The sequence below is a fragment of the Dasypus novemcinctus genome, chromosome 2, assembly GCF_030445035.2.
Source record: "Dasypus novemcinctus isolate mDasNov1 chromosome 2, mDasNov1.1.hap2, whole genome shotgun sequence".
NCBI lineage: Eukaryota > Metazoa > Chordata > Mammalia > Cingulata > Dasypodidae > Dasypus > Dasypus novemcinctus.
Window position 1 is genome coordinate 37,533,339 of NC_080674.1, and position 22,956 is coordinate 37,556,294.

A 22,956-nucleotide genomic window follows, 5' to 3' on the forward strand; every position below is an offset into this window, starting at 1 on the left:
TGGCATTGAAGTTGAACTTTGAGTTAGACAAGTTTCTCTTTAGAGAGAATATTATTTAATACCAGTGGTTTTGGTGAAAGTACTAGGCAACAGGAAAAGTTGATTAAGTATTTATTATTTAATAATTGAGTCTAGTTGGAACTCTATCGCTGTTTTACTGTTTTTTAAAGGGACAAATAAATCTGCCTACTTCTTACAAGCCTGGTCTTTGGGTGGGAAAAACCTAAGATCTCATTCTTGCTTCATCACTTAAGAAAAGGGATCAGTGAGCAAATTACTGGGTCACTTTGAGCCTCAGTGTCCTCTTCTTTTAAAAGAGGTTGATAGTAATACCTAGTCATTAGGTGCTTAAGTGAAGAAAGCTCACATGAAGAGGCTTTGTCAGTGCGACGATACCAAGCAAAAAAAAAAACAAAAAACAAAACATTGTCAGAGACCAAGTGCAAAGAGTGGAAATCTTAAGGTGATTGTGTTTTCCTCTTTTTGCAGTTTTCATCTTGCTGCTGCCAAAGGACATGTGGAATGCCTCAGGGTCATGGTTACACATGGTGTAGATGTGACAGCCCAAGACGCAGCTGGTATGTTGTTTTTATCTCTTAAGTCAATAGTCCAGCATGAGAGTAGGTATCATCAAGGTGGTATATATTTATTGTGGAAAATTTAGAAACTACAGAGAAGCCAAAAGAAGAAAATGGATCGCCACTAATGATGAGGTTCTGACAGGGTTTCATGTATTTGTCTGGCTTTACAAGTATGTTTTCATCTTATATGTGGTTAATAAACTAACGTCTGTGTGCTTCATATCCCCAGTTTTGATATTATTTTCTAAGATTATATGTATGGATCAAACAATATTCCCTAATTTTTGTTTTTATGAATGATGGTGTGAGGTGACAAAATGACAGATGGAATTGAGTTATTTAGGAGCTCATTTCATCCATTAGTTGGGATGGGTCTGTAGACAGAAGCCAAGATCCTCATCTGGACCAGCTGTCCTGGTTCTCAGCCTTCACTGTGTTTCAGTGCATCTGAATCACTTGGAAACTAAAGGAAAGAAAGGGAGAAAACAAGCCAGGTAGGGAAGATGGGAAGAAGGAAAAAGGAAAGAGAAAATGAAAAAACAAAAGAAAAGAATAAATGCTACACACATATACACTCAGGCTGTAATCCCTGAGATTCAGCTCTCCTTGGCCTAGAGGTAACCAGTCATTGGTATTCTTTTTTTTGAGCTTCCCAAGTGGTTCTAATATGCAACCAGTGTTGACAAATGAGCAAGGCAAATGGAGGAGGGAGATCTCCAGCCTGGGATTCTAATACTGCTGGGCACCTCAAAGTACCAAAGCAACTACCAATGGCTTTTCACTTCTCTGTAGCACTTGGAAATCTTTAGTCACTAATAGGTTCATGTTAGTTCATTCTGGAATATGACATGAATCTATCTCTTAAGTCTTTATGTAGGCTTTTCATTAGTCTACAAAGGAGCCCCCGCTCTCCCCAAAACACTTTGACATCTTCAGAGTAGTCATCTTGGGTGGCCAGCCAGGTATTCCATGAATGCTGTTATTATTCATTATTCAGAATACAGCTGGGAAACTTGTGTTTCAGAATTGTTTTCAAAGTCTGTGGTACTTTCTTTTGTTGTTGTTGTTTTTAATAATTTCAGTTATTGCAAAGCTTTATCCTTTGAAAAACCAGTTTGTTTTTTTTAGGGTAAGCCAAGAACCACTTGAAGTCATGTGTGGTAAATGAGGTGTGTTTCCAACTGGTAAAATCATTTTTGGTCAAAAATAGAATAGAAAATGATTGAAGTCACAGAACAATTTTCTTGAGCAGTGCTACAGAAAGTTCCGAAAATATTTTGAGAAATGACAATACCAGTAGAAGAATGAATAGTTTCCTTAAGTAATAATCTTGGGGGAAATAGTAATTGTGGTTGAATACACTTACTTATTTTGCTTGTTTTTAAAGTGCATTGTCATTATTTTAAAGTCAAACTACATGTACCTAATGCAAAGTGATTGGCTAACATACCCCCTAAGAAGATGTTTGTCCTCTTATATTGAGGAAGATTCTTCTCTAAGAAAACCATAATCTAAAAGAATTAGCTTAAGGGAGCAGATGTAGCTCAAGTTGTTGAGCATCTGCTTCCCAGACATGTATGAGGTCCCATATTACATCCCTGGTATCTTCTGAAAACAAAACAAACAAAACAACTCTCATTGGGGAGCAGATGTAGCTCAGTGGTTGAGCGCCTCCTTCCCATGTATGAGGTCCTGGCTTCAATCTCTGGTACCTCCTTTAAAAAAACATTAGCTTAGAGCAAATAAACTGAACCTTTAATACAATTTTGTCTCACTGCATTTGATGCTGACAAATAGATTAGTTAGAAGTCTAGTTATTTCTATCATAACCAAGCTTCTCTCCTCACCTATCCTTTTATTATGGTGGAAAATGTTTCTATAATCTATGCTCATTGTAGAAAATTTGGGAAATTCAGAAAACCATTAAGAAAATAAACAGCGCTCCTACTCTTATGATGAAAAAATTTATTGTGGTACTATTTTGCAATAATATATTTTCTTCCAGGTTTTCTCATGTATGTATTTATAAAGCTGAGATCATATTATATAAAAAGTCTGTATCCTGTTTTTTTAACTTACCATTTCCATAGTGTTGTGTCCTCATTAAAAGCTCTTAAGAAAAACTTTAAAAAACTTTTCGTAGTCATGTAATAGCATGTGTATACACTTTGTTTTTACCACTGGTAAATCTCTGTTTTTGAGAGCTTGGTGAAGCATTGGCCAGGGAAACCCGGACGCCTCCTGCGGTGCATGCCCCCTAATGGGTGGAGCGCACAACACCCCCTAAGAAGTGACACTGTTAGAGATGCTGTGTAGCCCATTCTGCAGGTTTCCCAGGAGTGGGAGCTGCCCTGGTCTGTTTCTTTTTCCTTCAAATTTGAAATCAGTGGACTTCACAGCACTTTGTGGCCCCAGGACATTCTCTGAAAATCTGATGAGTTGAAATGCCTCAAAGCTGGCAGTTACTTTGCTCTCACCTCAAGTTTTTAGCAATGAAGTCATTTCTTTGGTCCTAGGGTCTCATTGTTTTACTTTGGTCTGAATGAGGTAACCAACTTCTTCCTGTGATTTCTTGAAAGCATACCAAGAGAAGCTAGGACCAAAGGAAGGAAAAAGCTGAATGAAGGGAAGTGTCTGCCATGATTTCTAGAACAGCACTTCAGAAACATTTTCCTATCACAACAAACAAGATGAATTCTGGTGGCTTTTACTGCCATGCCCATCCTTTCCTATTGGCTGCATCTTCCACTCCATCTCTTCCCTCAAGAAAGCAGGGAAGAACAAGGAAATTAGTCACCATTAGATGCCTCAGTGGACATCATTAATCCAAAACATTTTTTTGTGGTGGTCAGGGAAGGAATTAAATGGCTGAGCCTTTACAGGTGCTGTCATTTCGGTAAACCTTGCTGAGGCAACACCAAATTATTACTGAGATGCAATCATCTTCAGTCCCAGTACCACTGAGAACTGGTATAAAATCTGTTACCGTAACTCATCCTGCCCTATAGAGTTTTTAGAGAAATCCCCTTTTCATCCATAGTATAATTCTGTATGATGGTCAAATTGGTATAGTTTCCTACTTTTCAAACTGTTGGCTGGATTTAAGTTATAGAAACAAGAGGTTTTCAGATCCAGTTTTTTTTTTCAGCTTCCTGTCTACATGAAACTTTTGGATATCTGACCAGAGAATTTTTATGGATGCTTTACAATCTTATCAATTAAACATGGCCAAAATTTAGGGCCTAGAGTGTAGTAGGTATAATATGGTATCAACAATGATATCATTTTAGATATCTTTTCAGGCTTAAGTGAGACGATATAAATGGGCATTTTGCACAATGCCTAGCACTCGGGAAGTGTTTGCTGCATTTGGGTACTATTGTATTATTACAATTATTGGTACTTCCACTAGATCAACTTTTACACATTGGACTTTTGGAAAGGGTTTACATTCTTCAAAAAAACAAAAAAGTCTTGACAACTATCAAGACAACTGTTCTCATTTTCACAGCAGAGAAAGGAAACCGAAAGGCTTGCAAAAGATTATGACTTGCAAAAGATTAAGGCTTGCAAAAGGTTTTTGTTTTGGGGGTTCTCCCTCCCCCCCCCCCCCCCAATTCCTTATTTGCCTGTTTGCCAGACAGCACCACAAACATGTAGAGATCTGATGGGAAAGTCAGCTACAAAGCTCACTCCCCTCATCCGTATAGTTGTTTAGCACCTTCTATTGCTTGGTTTATTACTGCTCTTCCCAGCTGTAAGAATTCCATCCATTTCTTTAGAAATCACTCCTGGGCAAATGGTAGAATTGACTTCAAGGCTTGCTTTAGTTTGTATGTATGTATTTTGGATGGATGCCTGCCTTTAGCACCCTGGAGTATGAGGTAGGATTAAATAGAAGCATTTCTTCAAGCATTGAGAAGATTGAAGAAAGTCAAAGAACCATATGTTTATTATCATTACTTCTCTGAAACCTTTGCTTTCAGACCCTCTTTGTTATCTAGGGTATGAGTTTGATGGTATGTGACAGGTACCAAAATCGCTTTAACAAGACAGAATTTTATCACTCTCAACTGGAAGTCCCAGATTGGTGTGGTAGCTCTGCTCTGCGACATGGGGGACCCAGACTCCTTCTTGCTTTTGCTCCACCGCCCTGGGTGTTACCACCACCTGACAGGCCCAGGACGACTTCCTCTGACACTGCATTCAAGCAGCAGGAAGGGGCAGGGCAAGCAGAGGCCACAAGTACACAGGTATTTCCACTCAGGACTCGTAGGAACGAGCATACTCTGTGGCCACACATGGTTTTACAGGAAGCTAGGATATTCTGAGAAGATACTTGCCTAGCTAAAAACTTAAGGTTTTCCTATAGCAGAAGATGAAAAATACAGATTGAAGGATGATTTGCAGTTCCTATCCCCCTCTGCACACTTGGAATTTTTTCCTATCCCTCTCTGCACACTTGGCTTTTATACTAAAACCTAAAAGAAGAGAGGCCTAGGAGAGTAAGAAGGCAAGCTATGGAAATATTCTGATGCATAGAGAGCCCTTTGATGGGGGAAACTTATGAATCCTGACTCTCTTCTAGGTTCTCCAGTTTCTGGTGAAGCTTTGTTTTAATTTCTAGATGGCCTTCAGTTCCTTTATGCCCCCTAATCCCACCCAAATTTGATACCACATGAAGATACTTAAGTTGAGTTGCTTGGAGAAACTCAGGCGTGTTAGGGATGGGACATTCTAAATGTTACTGAAATTATGCCCCATAAGTATGTTCCATATTTTGTGATAGAGGAAAACTGGAAACTTAATAATATATGGTGTGTTACTTACCTTGCTCATGAGTATGAGGACATCTAATGGGCCAAGCATACACAATCATCAGCATAATCTATTCATGAAAATGTTTCAAATGATGCAGACACATGCAAAAACAGCTTTTGATACAATATAAAACACTTTAAGAGATAATTTGATAGCTCCATTTAATAAGAATGGTTAATTAAATAAATCTTTCACAATCTGATTTTATCTCACCTGGGGTCATCACAAGGTGAATGGGCTTGATACACAGGAATAAAATTTGAGGCAGGTGTGAGGATTTCTAAGAATAATGTTACTTAAAAATATTTTAAGATTTTCAGTATTCAGTAAGTACCAAGTAAATTGAGACATTGTTTAAATATATTCTGGTTTCTGAAACACTAATTTTTTTCGAACCTCAATTTTTTAAAGAAAATGTTTTAGACCTTCTTATATAGATTACTATTAGTTCTCTTTGTTTTTCCAAATATTTCTTTATTATGATCTGAAAATGTGACTTCACAAACTTTGGCCTTTTACTATTTGTTAGCCATACCATTGTCTCTTGAGACTTCATTAGTTCTAAAAATGTTCATGTGTCCTTGAAAAATATGGTCTCTACCTCATCATTATGACCTCAGTTATATTGCAAAATTATTCCCTGTTTTTTTCCAGAGTGGTAGGAATTGAATAAATGGTCATTGCCCGAGTTAGTTTGTGGAAAGCTATTCTGTGGCTGGGGAGGCAGGGCCATCTTGCTTAGAATCTGTTCTGATAATGGGATTCTGAGACGAACTGTAGTATTGAAAGGTTCTTGACTTATTAATAGTACTGGCCTTTTTACTAGCAGGCAGAGTTTTGCTAGAATGCATTTGAATTAAGATTACCCTTGTTATTTGCCTATTGGGAAATTGCTTCCTGGTATTCCAGACAGATCCACAGCTGTATGGGAGCCAGACTCCTGCATCATTTTGTTAGAGTGGACTCTGTCACTCATATATTCTCCCTAGAAATTCTTAAATTTGGAAGAAGAATTTTGTTTTAATGTTAGCAAGGAGAACCATCTCATTTCAATGTAAGAATGTCCAGGGAATGATGTGTCATTTGGATTCTCATACTATTTTAAGGGAAAAATACTTTGGTGTTGCCAGTTAGGAAAACTTATCAGAGAGCCAACAAATAAAAGAATTTTGCTTCTGTAGAAACACAGCACTCGCTACCGGGTATGACTTGAACACTTGAAGTGAAGTGAAAGAGTGCTGTTTATTTTATAAGTTTCTTAAATCCCCCTTCCATGTTGTCTTTGGAGAACTTATTTTTCTTTTTAAATAGGTGCTGTTCCGTAGAACAGCTTTTGTCCACAGCATAAGCAAAAGTTAATGCATTGCATACGTGGCATAACAGACTCCAACTTACAATCAGGGTTGTTCCAAAAGTTCATTCGTAAGGCATTTGTTTAAGAGTCAAAATGTGCTTTGCCTTACAAATGGTGATATAAATGATGGTTGGGATGCCAAGGAAACCGACCAGAGCCTATTTAAGCTGTAATATAACTGAATTCCTACTATTAGGCGTTATGCCTCTTGGAAGGAGGGATCTTGAAAACTAAAGGAACAGAAGACATTTATTTTCCTACTTCCAAGAGTCCCTTTTCCCTCTTTTCTTCATCTTCCTTGTCCTCATCCTTTCGGGAGGGGGTTGAAGGGATCCCTGCCTCTCAGTATTCTGCCCCCACTAAAGAACACCCTTTCACACACCCCTAAACTCTCTCGGTACAGCTGATCTCAGAAAAGAAGAACCTGATTGTTGGACCTTACACATGCATTTGTGCAGCTGACTGTGGTCTTATAAGCCTCTTATTTTTAAATAGGGTCTTTCTAAGCTATATGATTCTCTAGTAGATTCCTGGTCCATGCTAGTATGAAGAATAATTCATAGAGGAGAAATAATATTTGGGGGCTGGAGCACTGTATATAAGAAATTGTTTCTTTAAGTCAGTGGTTCTCAAAGGGAGTGGGGACATTTTTGATTGTCTCGTGTGGACATCTGTTGTACATAGAGGTCAGGGATGCTGCTTCATGTCCTGCAATGTACAGGACAGTCCTCCACAATAGACAATTATCCAGCTTGAAATGTCCCTGGCACTGAGGTGGTGAGACCATGCTTGAAGCCATGTCCCAAATGGTGGGCTATTTACAGATGTTTTGTGAGGGGTTGGGGTAGGGTAGTGTTTAGATCAAAGAGTTTGGGAAATGTTTTGTTGTTGTTGTTTCCCCTTTTTTGGAATAATGAAAATGCTCTAATATTGACTGCAGGGTTGAATGCTAAGCTCTGTGATTATACCAAATATCATTGATTGTATACTTTAGATAAATTGTATGGTTTATGAACAAAATACAAAAAATGTTACTGGCAGTGAGGTAGAGAAACCTTGCTTGAAGCCAAGTCCCAAATTGTGGGCTGTTTACAGGTGTTCCATGGGCACTGGGGGGACGGTGAGGGAAGGGCAGTGTCAAGGTCAAATAGTTTGGGAAATGAAGGATTTAAGAGAGTGATAGCTTTGGTTCCCTCCCTACAGCACCTTCAATCTCCTACCCTGACCCTAGCCATTGGAATTTAACATATCCGCTAATTCAAATTAACAGATATTTTTGGGTACCAACAGTTTCGTAGACACAAGGGATGCAGCAGGGAATAAGAGGAAAGTTCCTGACCTCACTGAGTTAATATTGTAGTGGGAAAAGAAAACCAATTAACTATAAAATTTTGGGGGAGGAGAGGGTTGGGAAAGGAGTGTTAGAAGTTGCCAGGTGCTGTGAAGAAAAAGGAAATAAAGTAGGGAGTGGGGATCAAAAGGATCGGGGAGGAAGTGGAATTTTAATTGGGGAGGTCCAGAAAGGTGACATCTAGCAGGTGGCTTCCAGGTGAGAGAGCAAGCCCTGTGGTTATCTCGGGGGAATAGACTCCAGGCTAAGCGAAGAGCCAGGGCCCAAGGATTTGCTGGTCCCTCAGCCTCACCTGCTGCCGCTTAGGGTGCCTATAAGCCTCTCTCACACAGAAATTCTATAAGCCCTTTAGGGAATCAGGGGAGCTAGGTATTGCATTAGAATTCCCTAAATTATCTAACTCAGAAATGCCAAAGACTATGTTGGGATCATGTTGTAGGAAGTGAAAGAAATACGCCTTTAACAGCAGGGTGGTGTGAATTGTTTTTACAACTCTTCCCCTATACTTGTGAACTTTGGGAATCTGAAAACTCCAGGTAACTTCCATCTAGGGGGCGAGAATACACTTGGAGGAGAAGGAAATGAGATTTCAGAAGGAGGGAGTTAAGCATGGAGTTGTTGGCTGTGTTCTCTGCAGGGTTCCTAGTGAAGACTGGGATGTGTTGGAGTCCTCTAGGTTCTTGGCTGTGTTGCCTAAAAGAATTTAAGAACATGCCAGTTTAATTAGGCCGGTGAAAAGAACAGGGCTTGCTGAGAAATGGGAAAGAAAGATGGAATTACACACCAAGATTTAGTGCCAGCTTCCCCACACAGAGAGATTGAGTCCTCACTTGTGTGGTTTTAAACTATTAATTATTACTACCCCTTGCTAATGTAAAGGGGAGGAGCCTCAGCTGTTATTGGTTACGCCACCAATGGTGGGGGCCAATGGTGAGGCCTGTTTGGAATATCTGGGGCCAAGGGAAGGGCCCGGAAAGAGAAACTGGGACCTCAAGGTTAAACTTAAGGTCTCAGCAAGGTCTTGCCGCCATGTTGACTGTCAGCCATGTTGTGGCTCATCTTCTCCTCATTTCCCTGGCTAACCTGCCTCAACTTCCCCCTCAGAAAGTTGATGCCCTATTCTTAAGGGGGTGCCGAGGGGCAATGATCATTCTTCTGTAGTTACTTCCTGCTGGTTAGGGCAGGAATCCCAGCCTGACAGGTTGTAAAACTCTTTGGCTGTTCTATAGAAGTTGAGGAAAGACGAGTCTGACGCTGTTGTTGGAACTGGCTGAAATCCCCATGTGACTAATATCTAATTCTGGAAGGCATTGATTCTGAGAGAAATAAACTTAGAATTTTGAAGATATATGGCCCCACTAAAAGGATAAAGAAGATGGTGGTAGGTGGGGGCAAAAAGGAGGTCAGCCATGACGTACTGGACCACAAGAGTGTGAACGGTCAAGTGCCTTCAAAGGCTGCATCTTCCCGAAGTTGATGGGAAATACCATGTTTCCTTGAGTTTCTTTTATGCTGTTGGTTAATTCTAGGGAAGGATTCTGGTAGACCTGTTGGGTTTGGATATAAACTGCTAATCCCAGTTTCCACAGCATTGGTTATGCTTAGGACAGCTTGGAGAGGTATGAAGAGAGGCACTGCCCTAGACATAAACTCACAAAGACAATAAAGGCAATAACAAGACAGGCATATGGAAAGCAAAATAAAGACAGTACTTAAGAGAGCCATTGTTTTGTCTTATAAGCATGTTCAGTAATTACTTAGAAAATGAATTAAATTTATGAGGACCTTTAACATATTCGCTATCCCTCTGCATATGATCTAGAAAAGAAAAGATATCACTATAATCATCAGGCATGTATCTAGAATAGGAGAGAGATAGATATAGTACTTAATACTAATCAGTACACTTATCAATGCGTAAGTTCTCTTTGAGCTGCAGTTAATAGATCTAAGCTCCACGTTTGCAATACCATATGTGCTTGCTCTCCATGGAAGCAGGCCATAATGCCATTTGTGTTTAAATTCTACTTACATCGCCTTGGTAATTATTGCTCCACTTGATATGTCCTTCAGACAGCCAGTATGCTGCAGCACCATTGACCCTAAAGAGAAGCTAGAAAGGTAAGCTCCAGTATTTCACTGGCCTGGTGCATAGCACGCTTTGGCACTATGAAACAGTGCCAGCCTAGAGGCCATATTCATTACACATAGCCATACTGAGCCATTGCTGGCTGCTGCAGGAGTCCAAAACTGCAGTGTGTTCTCCATTCACTTCAGGAGCATAACCAGAGATGTAGTAGGTACCTTTATTGTTTTAGGGGTCAGTGACCAACCTAGCCAATAACTCAAATGGAGAGGTAAACTTGCAGTGTATTGAAGACTCGGTTTGAATGTACAAGAGAGTTTAATGATACTGGTCTATCTCTTTTGATTTTTATACACTTTGTAAACACTTCCAATGCAGTTTATACATATCAAATAAACTTAAACTATTTTAGTACTTTGCTTGTTACTTCTATACAGTTACCATTGGTAATGTTAGTTAACAGGTACAAGAAAAACTACATTCTCAATCATTTCATGAAAACTGAAGATTCCCAATGGAATTAAGATTATCTTTCCTTACCACCACTTTAATATGCAGACTGAGGTGGCCTCTGACAGGTTTCCCTGTTATGAAGCTACTTTATGTTATTAGGATTAATTTAGGTTTCTAATAAATGGCTTCCTGGAATTAGCCATTTAAATGCTTCAGTTTAGAAGATGCTTTTATAAACTTTTTGTAATTAACCATAACCACATAGACTAGTTACCTTATATTTAAATAAGCTTATTAAATTACCGTTACCAATCAATGAAGTTTACTTTATCCATTTATGAGATGGCAGATGTACATTTCCTTCTTTAATTTCATTAAACGTGAACTTAAAACTTTCATCATATTAAAGATTTAATACATATAATGTTAATTTATTTAATGGGTATTCTATAAATCTAGGGAGATTACACCCAAGCTAAGTAAAATTGAAACCATTATAGTTTATGCAAGGAGTATTCTTTTTCCTTCCTTTACAGGAAGCTAAACCCTCTTTTCTTTAATAAAATTCTAAACCTGTGAATAATTTTAAAAGCATATTGACTACTTGTCCTGGAATATTAACAATTGTTTAATTTGTTTTAATCATAATTTAGAAAAGATCTTTTCATAGCTTTTAAGAACTTTTCCTTTATTTATTGAATTTGGTAATAAGATTATTAACCACCTATATTTTAAGGCTGGTAAAAAGTTTAAATTGGGGCAAACTGATTCTTTATTCCCCAGCCTAGGAGATAAAAGTCTCAATCTGTTACACTTAGCCCCTCCCTCAGCAAAGAGAAGGCCCTAGGGGCTGGGTAGGTCAAAGAGCCAGGAAAATCTTTTTTCCTTTCCCAATAGTTCCTATACTCAGATTTCTATATGAGCCTTCCATCCTGCTCAGCCTAATTTGAGCTCCAGGAATATATATTCTTCACATATATAAGCATATATTAGATTTTACAATTCGAATGGAGCTTGTTTAAATTTAAAGAATTTTTATTCTATTTAATTTAAAGAATTTTTATTTGTTCAATCTAATTAATCCAGTTTGCACTGTGACCATGCAGTTTTGCATAAGGATTTAGTTTCTTTTAATTCTTGGTATATAACCAAATTGTCCCCCATGCTTTAAAATATAATTTTCCTTTGCTTCATAACTTTGCTTATTTCCCATTTTGACTTTGGCAGACCTTGGTTGAGCAAGACTAATTCCAGTAGACACTCACCGAGGTCAATGAAGCCTCAGGGAAACTGGTTTCTCCCGTGGATTGCTGCTTTTAGGAACAGTCAACACTCTAAGTGGGAGGCCCCGGTTCCCAGCCCCCAGCGGCTGGACTGGAAGAGTGGACATTCAGTCAACCCCGAGGGCTGAGAATGCCACAAGGCAGCAAACACCTGGAGTACGGAGAGAAAGCAGGGTCACTAATACCAGTGGAAGGACAGGAGATAGGGTGTCTCCTGTCCATCGGGACAGAAGTTGTCATGAAATAACCATAAGCAAAGGCAAGGGGTGAGGCTAGGCCTGAAGTAACCATAAACAAGGCAAACTCAGTTTAGAATTATCGTAATAGCTGAAATCTAAGAGCCAGGTGAAGCTAGTTACAGAATAACTGTAATGAAAGGTAAGTTTAGTTTATCATTACTATTACTATAGCAAGCACAAGCTAGACCTGAAGTAGCTGTAAACAAAGGTAAAATATTTTAAGATTACCATAACAATAGCTGAAGTCTAGGCTATGGTACACCCAGTTGTAATGATTTCTGTTATTATCCTTCCTCTGTTTTATAATATAAAGACATCTATATAATGATCTTAACTCTTAGTTTCTATTAAGTTTCCTCTTAAAAACAATTTGAACTCTTCTGTGCATTAATCAAGCAACTAAAACAATTCTATTAATATCAACTTTGCAAAGGTTTTCTGGTTTTCCTAAAGTTGAATTAATTCCACTTGTGATTTCTTTTATACATCAAATTCAATTACAAGTATTTACATTTAAAGTCTCTTTTTTTTAAGTTACCTCTTGCTGTTACCCAATTTATAACAGGCAAAACCCAGATCTGATTTATGAATTCCTAGGCATGAGCAGACGAACAGAAGAGAGAATTTTACATACTTAGCTTAGTTTAGGGAAGACCTGACTTTACAATCACCGAGATGCAAAGCTCCCAGTGTCTGTCCATGGTAGAAGCTTCGGGTAGGACCCTCCAGCTTCATTCCTCCAGGAAAATCCCTGGGCACCTGCTTAGTAGGGAGCTAAGGGGTCCAGAGAAGCCCTGCCCGAGAGGAGACACAAAAATTGGGGCTTCTTTAGGGGTAGTATTTCATTAGTTTCTCCCCGCCTAGGGGTAAAGCCCTGTGAGGGCTCCCCACCCCCCGCAGGAAGTTTGGAGCATTACAAGGAAATAGGAAAGCCAGGAACCTTTTGACTGTAATTGATGGCACATGAGGAGGTTCCTTATTCTTCAGGGAGAGCTTTAGTGAATAGAGGACATTTCCTCATCCCTTTAAGGCCCAGGTTATTAACCTTTTTTTGTTCCATGGACTCCTTTAAGAACTCTCTGCTTTAAGGAGACATGACCATGTGGTCTCTGGCCCTCAGATCTGTCCTTTTCTTCACTCTTACACAGGTTTAACTGGAATTCAGGGTCCCATACAGAGCCAACGCTCGGCCATACTGTGGCCACGTGGTGTGGCAGGAAAAGATTAGATTAGGCAGGTTGTCCCAATTTAAGAGCCACCCATCATCCTAGGGGAGGATAAAATGCTTTCATCCATCTGGGGGCGTCCCACTGCTAGATCTGACTGAACGGATTGCTTGCCATGCCAACATCCTGGAAATCGGGGAGCCCCTGCTTGCTGGCCCCATGTTCTGGGGATCAGGAGCTTTGTCTCTGGGCATCCCCAGAGCCTTAGAGGTCTTGGTGGCATCTGGGTGCAGTTCCCAGACTGAACACCCAAGAGGGGCTGGCCCTAGGAAAGGCCTGGCTAGGGACCTTTCTTTCGCCTACTTTGCAGAGGTCTTAAAAGCTGGCTCTGAGTTCACCCCATAGCTACTCCAGGGGGCTGAGGCCAGCAGGTAAACCTGACATTAACCAGAGACTAATTGTTTTGTGACTGGCTGGCAAACACCCTCAGAGACAACCCCCCCCAAATCTCCAGACCTCTCCAGGGTGGAGAAGGAGCAAAGCCTCAGGGCACTGCTGAGGGTGGGACTCATGCCTTGTTAACAAATGCATTTTCTAAGGCTTCTAAAGCATCTCACAGGTGGCGAATGAGGACGGCAGGAGTTGGAAGATCAAAGGCACTCTTAAATAAAAGGAGTTAACTAATGATCTAAGGCAACAGTACAACTGGTAATAGCCATTCTGAACCTGCAGAGAGAGCCTGTTAAACTCCCAGCAGAGTCCTCCTCCACTCAAGTCTCAAGGACGGTTTCACCTGCCACCCAGAACTTCCTTGGATCTACACCATGTGGTGTCTCACCCCTACCACCTTCGGAGAGGGAATGGAAGTCTGGGCATACTGAGTTTATGTCCTGTGGGAGCAAATCCAGGAACTCCTTTAAAATGGCAGAACCAAAAAAGGGCACAGACAGGCTATAGAATTCACCAGTGTCCAGCAGGGGTGGGGAGCACCACGCACCTTTCTGTCTTCTGGCTGGCTCACCAAATGAAGGTGGGGAAATGTTGGGTTCCTCTGGTTTCTTGGCCATGTTGCATAAAAGAATTTAAGAACATACCAGTTTAGGTAGGCCAGTAAATAATTTATTGGGAAATGGGGGAAAGGAAGAGAACTTGCCAAGAAATGGGAGACAAGGATGGAAATACACACTAAGATTTGGTGTGGGCTTCTCCAGGCAAAGAGCGTGAGCTCTGGTTTATGTGGTTACCTTTTTTTAATTTCTCTCCCCTTCGCTCCACCCCCCGGTTGTCTGCTCTCTGTGTCCATTCACTGTGTGTTCTTCTGTGACCACTTCTATCCTTATCTCACCTGGCATCTGTGTTTCTTTTTGTTGCGTCACCTTGTTGTGTCAGTTCTCCGTGTGTGTGGCACCGTTCTTGGGCAGGCTGCACTTTCTTTTGTGCTGGGCGGCTCTCCTTACAGGGTGCACTCCTTGTGCGTGGGGCTCCCCTACGCGGAGGACACCCCTGCGTGGCACAGCACTCTTTGCGCGCATCAGCACTGCGCATGGGCCAGCTCCACACGGGTCAAGGAGGCCCGGGGTTTGAACCGTGGACCTCCCATGTGGTAGGCGGACACCCTAACCACTGGGCCAAGTCCAATTATTCCTCCTCCTTGCTAATGCTAAGGGGAGGGACCTCAGCTGTTATTGCATATCCCATCAATGGTGGGGGCCAATGGTGAATCCTGGGGCCAAGGGAAGGTCTTGGAAAGAGAAACTGGGACCTCAAGGTTAAACTCAAGGTCTCAGCAGGGTCTTGAAGCCATGTAGTCTGTTGGCTATGTTGTTTTTTGACCATGTGAATTGTCTTCTCATTTTCCTGGCTAATCAGTTTCAACTAGTTAAACTCGCTGAGCATTTAAATGGCTAATTCCAGGAAGTCATTATTGAATTGAAACCAAAATTAATATTAATAACCAAAAGTAACTTCTTAACAGGGAAGTGTCAGAGGACTCCTCAAATTGCAAGTTAAAGTGGTATTAAGGAAAGATAATCTTGATTCTATTGGGATTCTTCAGTGTTCATAAAATAATGACGTAAGTAGTTTTTCCTGTGCTGCTTAAGTAAAATACCTATTAATTAACAGAACCATGGTAAATGTGTAAAAGAAAAAGCAAAGTACTAAAAAGTTAAGTTCATTTAATACGTTATACATTGCATTGGAATTGTCTAGTAAGTATCTGAAGAATAAGAGATAGACTTTAGTACTGTCAAACTTGCTTGTACATTCAATACACTGCATTTTGCCTCTCCATTTGAGTTATTGGCCAGGTTAGTCACTGACCCCTAACACAATATAATATAAGTATCTGCTACATCTCTGGTAATGCTCCTGAAGTAGATGGAGAGTACTTTGCATTTTCCAACTCTTACAGCAGCCAGCGATGGCTAGATATGGCCAGATGTACAATGGATATTATTTCCAAACTGACTGTTTCATATTGCTGAAAGGCGCTATGCACCAGGCCTGTGAAATACAAGAGCCTACCTTCCTAGCTTCTCTCTCTAGGGTCAAAAGTGCTGCAGCATCCCAGCTGAGTGAAGAGGATACCAAGTGGAGCAATGCTTACCAGGGCGATGTAAGTAGAACTTAAACACAATCGACATTATGGCCTGCTCCCATGGAGAGTGAGCACGTATGGTATTGCAAACCTAGAGCTTAGATCTATTAACTGCGACTCAAAGAGGAACTTGTAAATTGATTAGTATTAAGTATTGTACCAATATGCCTGATAATGATGATATCTCTTCTAGGGATATTGAAAAGTTCTGATAAATTAATTTTCTAAGTAATTACTGAGCATGCCTATAAGATAAAGAATGGCTCTACTCAGTACTGTCTTTATTTTGCTTGCCATATGCCTGTCTTATTGTGGCCTGTACTCTCTTCATGAGTTTATGTCTAGGGCAGTGCCTCTCTTCATATCTCTCCTAGCTGTCTTAAGCATAACCACTGTTGTGGAAACTGGGGTTAGTGGTTATAACCAAACCTAGCAGGTCTACCGCAATCCTTCCCTAGAATTAACCAAAGCATAAAAGAACTCAAGGAAGAATGGTGTTCCCCGTCAGCTTTGGGAGGATATAGCCTCCGAAGGCACCTGGCCTTTCTCATTCTTGTGGTCTAGTATGTCATAGCTGGCCCACTTTGTTGACCCACTTACCACCATCTTCTTTATCCTTTAATCGGGCCATGCAAATTCAAAATTCTTACTAAGTTTATTTCTTCCAGAATCAATGCCTTCTAAACGAGATATAGTCATGTGGGGATTTAAATGAGTTTTAACCAGCATCAGACTTGTCTTTCCTTATCCTCAGTAGAATAACCAGAGAGATTTATACCCTGTCAGGCTGGAACTCCTGCCCTAACCAGCAGAAAGTAACTACAGAAGAATGATCATTGCCCCTCGGCCCCCCCATAAGAATAAGAGCATGAACTCTTTTTTTTTTTTTATTTAATTCTCTTGCCCCCCACCCCACCCTGTTGTCTGCTTTATGTCCATTTGCAGTGTGTTCTTCTGTGTCTGTTGGCATTCTTGTCAGGCGGCACTGGGAATCTGTGTTTCTTTTTGTTGCATCATCTTGCTGCCTCAGCTCTCTGTGTGTGCGGCACCACTCCTAGGTGGGCTGCGCTTTTTTTTAGCATGGGGCAGCTCTCCTTGCGGGTTGCAGTCCTTGCATGTGGGGCACCCCTACTTGGGGGGCACCCCTGTGTGGCAACACACTCCTTGCATGTATCAGCACTGTGCGTGGGCCAGGAGGCCCTGGTTATTGAATCTTGGACCTCCTATATGGTAGGCGGACACTCTCTCTGTTGAGCCACATCCGCTTCCAAGAGCATGAGTTCTTGGAGGGGGGGAGTTGAAGCAGGTTAGCCAGGGAAATGAGGAGAAGGCAAGTCACAACATGGCCTACAGACAACGTGGCCGACAGTCAACATGGCTGCAAGACCTTGCTGAGACCTTGAGTTTAACCTTGAGGTCCCGGTTTCTCTTTCTGGGATCTCGCCTTGGCCCCAGATATTCCCAACAGGTCTCACCATTGGTCCCCACCATTGATGGGGTAACCAATAACAGCTGAGGCCCCTCCCCTTAAGCATTAGCAAGGGAGAGGAATAATTAATAGTGTAAAAGGTAACCAGACAAGGCAGAGTTCACTCACTCTGCCTGGAGGAGCCCACACCAAATCTCGGTGTGTATATCCATCCTTCTCTCCTGTTTCTCAACAAGCTCTCTTCTTTTCCCCCATTTCCTAGTAAATTCTTTTACTAGCCTGTCTAAACTGGCATGTTCTTAAATTCTTTTACGCAACATAGTCAAGAACCTAGAGAAATAGAACATGTCCCCATCTTCACTAGATCTGTTGTGGACACAGGGTACTTGGCACGTGGCATGCAGGTTATCAGCCAAAATCAGAAATTCTCAGTTGCATCTCAGGAAGGCAGCACAAGCTTCTATCTTAGAGCTTCATTACACCCCAAGTGAATGGCATGGCATGGGGGTGATCCTGAGAATGTGATTTCCTGGGTGACCTGCTCTGTGTTGTCCCCATTTTTGCTGCATGGAACTTACAGGTAAGAATTTGGGGCCTTACTGTAATGAGTAACAATCCCATCTTTGTCTGAGAATTATTTATTTCTGCATAGTTGTCTTCATCACAGAGATAAGAGATTTATAATTCATGGCCTTTTTTCCCCAATTTTTAAAAATTTTAAATCCTTTTAGGACACAGTGCTTTACATCTCGCAGCCAAGAACAGCCACCACGAGTGCATCAAGAAGCTACTGCAGGTAAAGGGTTAACAACTTAGAATTATAAATGTGCCAGTTTAAAATTTTAAAAGTAAACTTAGCTCTGAAAGAACAAATACACCCTTCCCTCCACATGCACACATATTCCTTTAACTATTATCCCAGAATCTTGTGTTTCCTATGAAGCTTTATTATCGAAATGATAGCCAAGGAGAAGATTGTTTAAAAAGCAACTCCCTGTCAAAGAAGAAGCCCCTAATGAAACTTTGGTTTGCCTTCTTGGGATCTAGCTTTCTACTCCCCTTAATTCATCTCTTCTTTTTCTTTTTTGAAAGACGGTATAATCTAAATAATCCTATTTATTTACTTATTTTTAAATGTTCTTCCATGCTGTTGTGGAACTTTGGAGAGCCGCTGCTATATCTTAACGGACATTCTCTTTATTTTGTTGGTAGAATGCAGCTTCTTTTGAGAAGCAGAATTTACAGTATTTCCTCATAACTTGATGAGCTTTTAGTACTTGTTTAATTTCTTGGTTTTTTTTCTTCTTTATAATTTTAAGCCAACGCCCTGGTTTGGTAACCTTGCAAGAATGTTTATGATTGCTTAAAATGCCTCTTTCCATAAATCTTTAAAGAGGAAGATTTTGTGAACTCCCAGTGGCAGTATGCAGAGAAACGTCCAGCTGTTGCCAGTCAAAATGCAAGCTGTCAGTTCCCAGGAACAGCACAATACAGTAACATGTGTTCAGAGGACTGTCTGTTCTGTTGAACTGTTGTCTCAGCCTTCACAATCACTGCCTGGGACCAAGCATCTTGCTTCAATTTGGGTTTGCAATTCTAATGCAGAAATGTGGTCACATTCTTCAACTTGTCTTACTCTGTGGATCACATAGCAGCTTGTCTTGCATTACATGATGCAAGCTACTGCCAATGCACGGAATGCTTAACCTTAACAGGTCTTTGAAGCGAAATTCAAGAAAAATAGACAAACTTCTGTGATGTTGCATTAGGTGGCTTCCTCCTACAGACAGTCATAAATAGAACTTTTCTTATCTGACTTCACTGGGACCAGTGCCTGAGCACTCGGCTTTCTATATCCTCTATTCTCTCTCTATTATTATAATTATTATTTTAATTTCCTTTTGTTTTAAATCTCTATTCCTATCCTGGCTTGGGTATCCAGACTTTGCATCTGGCTCTGATTTTAAGGAAGAATTAACCTGACAAGCTGGAAATCCTCATGGGCAAGGGCCAGATATTCTAGCCTCTAATGTAATTTTATATCTGGTTATGCAAATGGATTGGTTTTTCCTCAGAATCTTTGAAGCCCTTAAACAGTTCCTCGTGCTATTCCAAAACTGAGGCCATAGCCTGGTGAACCATAACTTGATCTCCATTCTTCTCACTCCCGAACGGCAGGCATTTCACTCTAAGCTTGCCTGTTCTTGCCTCCCCTAGCTTCCAAATTGTCCTGGTATTTGTTCAAACGTTGGCCTTCGATGTCCTCCGGGAAGGTTGCCTCCTTGGGCCTTGCTTCTCTCTGTGAGTTCTTCGCCTCGGGCTGGCAGCCCACGGTCTCTGCGATGTGAACCTCTAGTATGTCCTGCTGCCCCTCACCCTCTGCATTTCCTGAGCTCTGGGCTTTCTGGCCTTTTTAGTTACGACCTGTCTGCTCGCTCTTCTTCCTTTCTCCAGTGGCTGTTGTTTAGTATTCTACCTCCTCAACGCCAGGAACACAAACAGAGCCTTGTGAGATTCTTCAGAATCCAAGCGACCTCCCCGCCCCCCTGAAAGCCCGTGATTCCTCCCCTCCTTTCTTCTAGCAGGTGTTTCCTAGGCGCTTTGTCCTGGGTACATATATGTGCAAACGGCCCCTGTCGAGGGGGCACTTGCAGTCTGGTAACCAAGTACATAAACAGGCATTACACATTGCGCGGCACTAAGAGAAACTGGCAGGGCCTGGGGAGAGGAGTGAGTGGTGGGAGGTTCAGGGATGGCCTCACCCAGGAGGTGACATTTAAGCTGAGACCCTGTTATGCATTCACTTGTGTCCCTAACAAAGACATGTTGGAGTCCTAACACCCTGCTTCCTGGTCCTGTGAATGTGACCTGACTGGGAAATAGGGTCTTTGAAGGTATTACTGGTTCACATGAGGCCAACTTGGGTTAGGGTGGGCCCTCATCCTGTATGAGTACAGATGTCCCTATAAGCAGGGGAGAGGAGGCACAGACACAGGGGAGAGTACGTGTGACAACTGAGGCAACCCCCCAAAGCTAGGAAGAGGAGTCTACAGACTTCAGACTTCTGGCCTTCAAAACTGAGGCAGTACATTTCTGTTGTTTTAAGCCATCTGGTTTGTGGTACTTTGTATTGGCAGCTCTAAGACCTAAGAAAGCCCTGAAGGATGCACAGCAACAAGGGGAAAAGCTTTTAAGGGCAAAGAAAGCAGGGACTGCGTTACCTAAGGCTTGGTGGTCATAAGAGACAGACTGTGATTAACTCTTAATTCTAAGGGTAGAGGGGAAAAACTTTGAAGCCGGGAGTGGCACTCTCAGTTTTAAAAGTTCACACTAGTATAGAGGCTTCATTAAAGGGAGAGATGGTGTGGAACTGGGGAGAACCACCAGGAAACTATTGCAGCAGCCCCGTGAGAAGGTGCTGGCTTGGACTAGGGTGGAGGTAAGGGAGAAAAAGGAGATGGCTGATTGGAGAAGGAATTGACAGGACCTGGGGTAGATTAGGTGTGGAAGGAGGAGAAAAAGAAGGCTCCTGGCTTGTTGGCCGATGATGATGCTCTTGGCAGAGAAGGGGAAGAGTTGAGGACGATGGGGTCTGGTGTGAGGGAAACCAGAAGTTTTGGCTGTGCTGTGTTTGAGGTGTAGGTGAGACATCAGAGTGGGGATGTGAGGCTGGCAGTGGGTTAGCAAGCCTGGCATTCAGAGATAACATCTCTGTTGTATTGGGCTCTAGCCCAGTCTGTCTGGGTTTGAATCCCAGCTCTGCCACTTCCTGTGACTTGGACACGTTGCTTAACTTCTTTGTGCCGCAGTTACCTTGTTGTTAGGGACCTTCAAGGAACCCTTTGAATGATGTGTGGTACATAGTAGCTAAAACTTACATAATTGTTGTTAAGATATACATTTAGAGTCCTTAGCTTCTAGATGATATTTCAGTCTATGGATGATTTGGGAAGAGAACCGGAGGAGAAATGGGACAGGGTCTCAGGACTGCGCACTGAGGAAACATGAGATTTCTACATTTGGCCATGGGACGAGGAGTGGCCAGAGCAGCTAGGTTGGGCTAGGACTCTGAGAGCTGAGGGGAGGGACTGCTGAGAAAAGGGAGTGGATGGCAGCCGAGATTGATGAGAGGACAAAGGTGCCCCTTGTCATTGGAAACAAAGAAGTTGTTGGTGACCTTGGCCAGGGCCATATCCATGGATTCTTGAGGACAGGCACCCAACGCCACTGAGTTGAGGAGTCAATGAGAAACAAGAAAGCGTAGACTGTGCAGTGGGCATTTCTTAAGAGAAAATAAGTTTGTAAAGGGGAACCAATAATTAGGGCAGGAAATGGGGAAGAGGAGCATGGATTCAAGGTGAGGCTTCCTAGAGCTTGTATGTTACAGTGGACATGACCTGGTGGAGATGGAGAGAATGATGGTGTGAGGGGGAGGACAGGGCAGTGGAAGCAGCAATGGTCAAAGGAGTGACTTGAGTACTGGAGATGAGTCTTATTCCCCATTAGAGATTTTAAGCAGCTGGAATGCAGCAGAGGGACCTGCTTATCTTCATAGCCTCCCATATAAGTCATATCATACCTTGTAGGAAAAGGGAATTTGGGGAGGATATTGATGTTTTATTATGTGCATTTCTTTATTTTTGGTCTTTCAGTCTAAATGCCCAGCTGAGAGCATCGACAGCTCTGGGAAAACTGCTTTACATTATGCAGGTAATTTCCTTTCCCTGATTTGTCTTCTTTTGCCATGAGAAACACTAACTTCAGTATCCTTATTCAAGGCACTAACCTTACCCTGAACAATTTCCGGTTTTCTTTCATCATTCCTAGACATTTCCATTGCACAGTTTGCAAAACTCCTAGTGCTTTACCAAGGAATATGCCTCGAATTCATCACCTGTCTGGCAGGCAGCCAGTAAAAATGATCGTAGTAATTACCCTGTAACTCATTTAAAGTTCCTGTTTATAAACTAAGCACTAATCACAAGCGTTTATGGATTTTAGGTAATGAGTGGTACAGGTATTTTATTTGGGGATCGTTTGAACACCAGCTACTTTTATTCATTGACATTTTGCTATACTGTCTGCCGTGACAAAATGTTGACACTGATTGGATCTAAAATTGCCTTGTATTGCTGGTTTTGGAAAAGCAAAGTCCTACTAAAACTAAAGCAAATGTTTGCCATAAGGCAGCACTGGCATTTGGCTTAGTAAACTCTGAAGTTAAGTAGTAATTTTAAAACACCTCTTCCTTAACCTTTCAGATGCCATTTCTCTTCAGTGCAGCTAGACTGAATATATGTAGACTGTCTAGAACAGGAAATCCACCCCCCTCCCCCGAAGTGTTTGAATGTCCCAGGTCGTGTGCTTTGTGACTGGCTGTTGTGTGTGTACTCTTCTTCTCGCAGCGGCCCACGGCTGCCTCCAAGCTGTGCAGGTTCTCTGTGAGCACAAAAGCCCCATAAACCTCAAGGACTCGGTGAGTATTGGACAGAGATGGACTCTGGTTTGCAAAGCCACTAGCACTGCGGGCTACTTCTGAGAATCAGGAAGACTTGAGAGACTTAAATACTTGGCAAAGTTCTGTCGCTTTTCAC

The 22,956-nt window shown here is 41.7% G+C and overlaps 1 protein-coding gene across 19 annotated transcripts in view; it reads left to right on the forward strand.

Annotated features, from left to right (window-relative positions):
- The window catches only part of RAI14 (retinoic acid induced 14), a 153,279-nt gene that overhangs the window by 109,989 nt on the left and 20,334 nt on the right, over positions 1–22,956 (forward strand). For all 19 annotated transcript variants that reach the window (XM_058307666.1, XM_058307670.1, XM_058307668.1 and 16 more), the window contains 4 exons: positions 490–578; positions 18,094–18,158; positions 22,015–22,072; positions 22,768–22,838. In XM_058307666.1, coding sequence (XP_058163649.1) covers positions 490–578; positions 18,094–18,158; positions 22,015–22,072; positions 22,768–22,838 — 283 coding nt within the window. The remainder of the gene's footprint in view (positions 1–489; positions 579–18,093; positions 18,159–22,014; positions 22,073–22,767; positions 22,839–22,956) is intronic.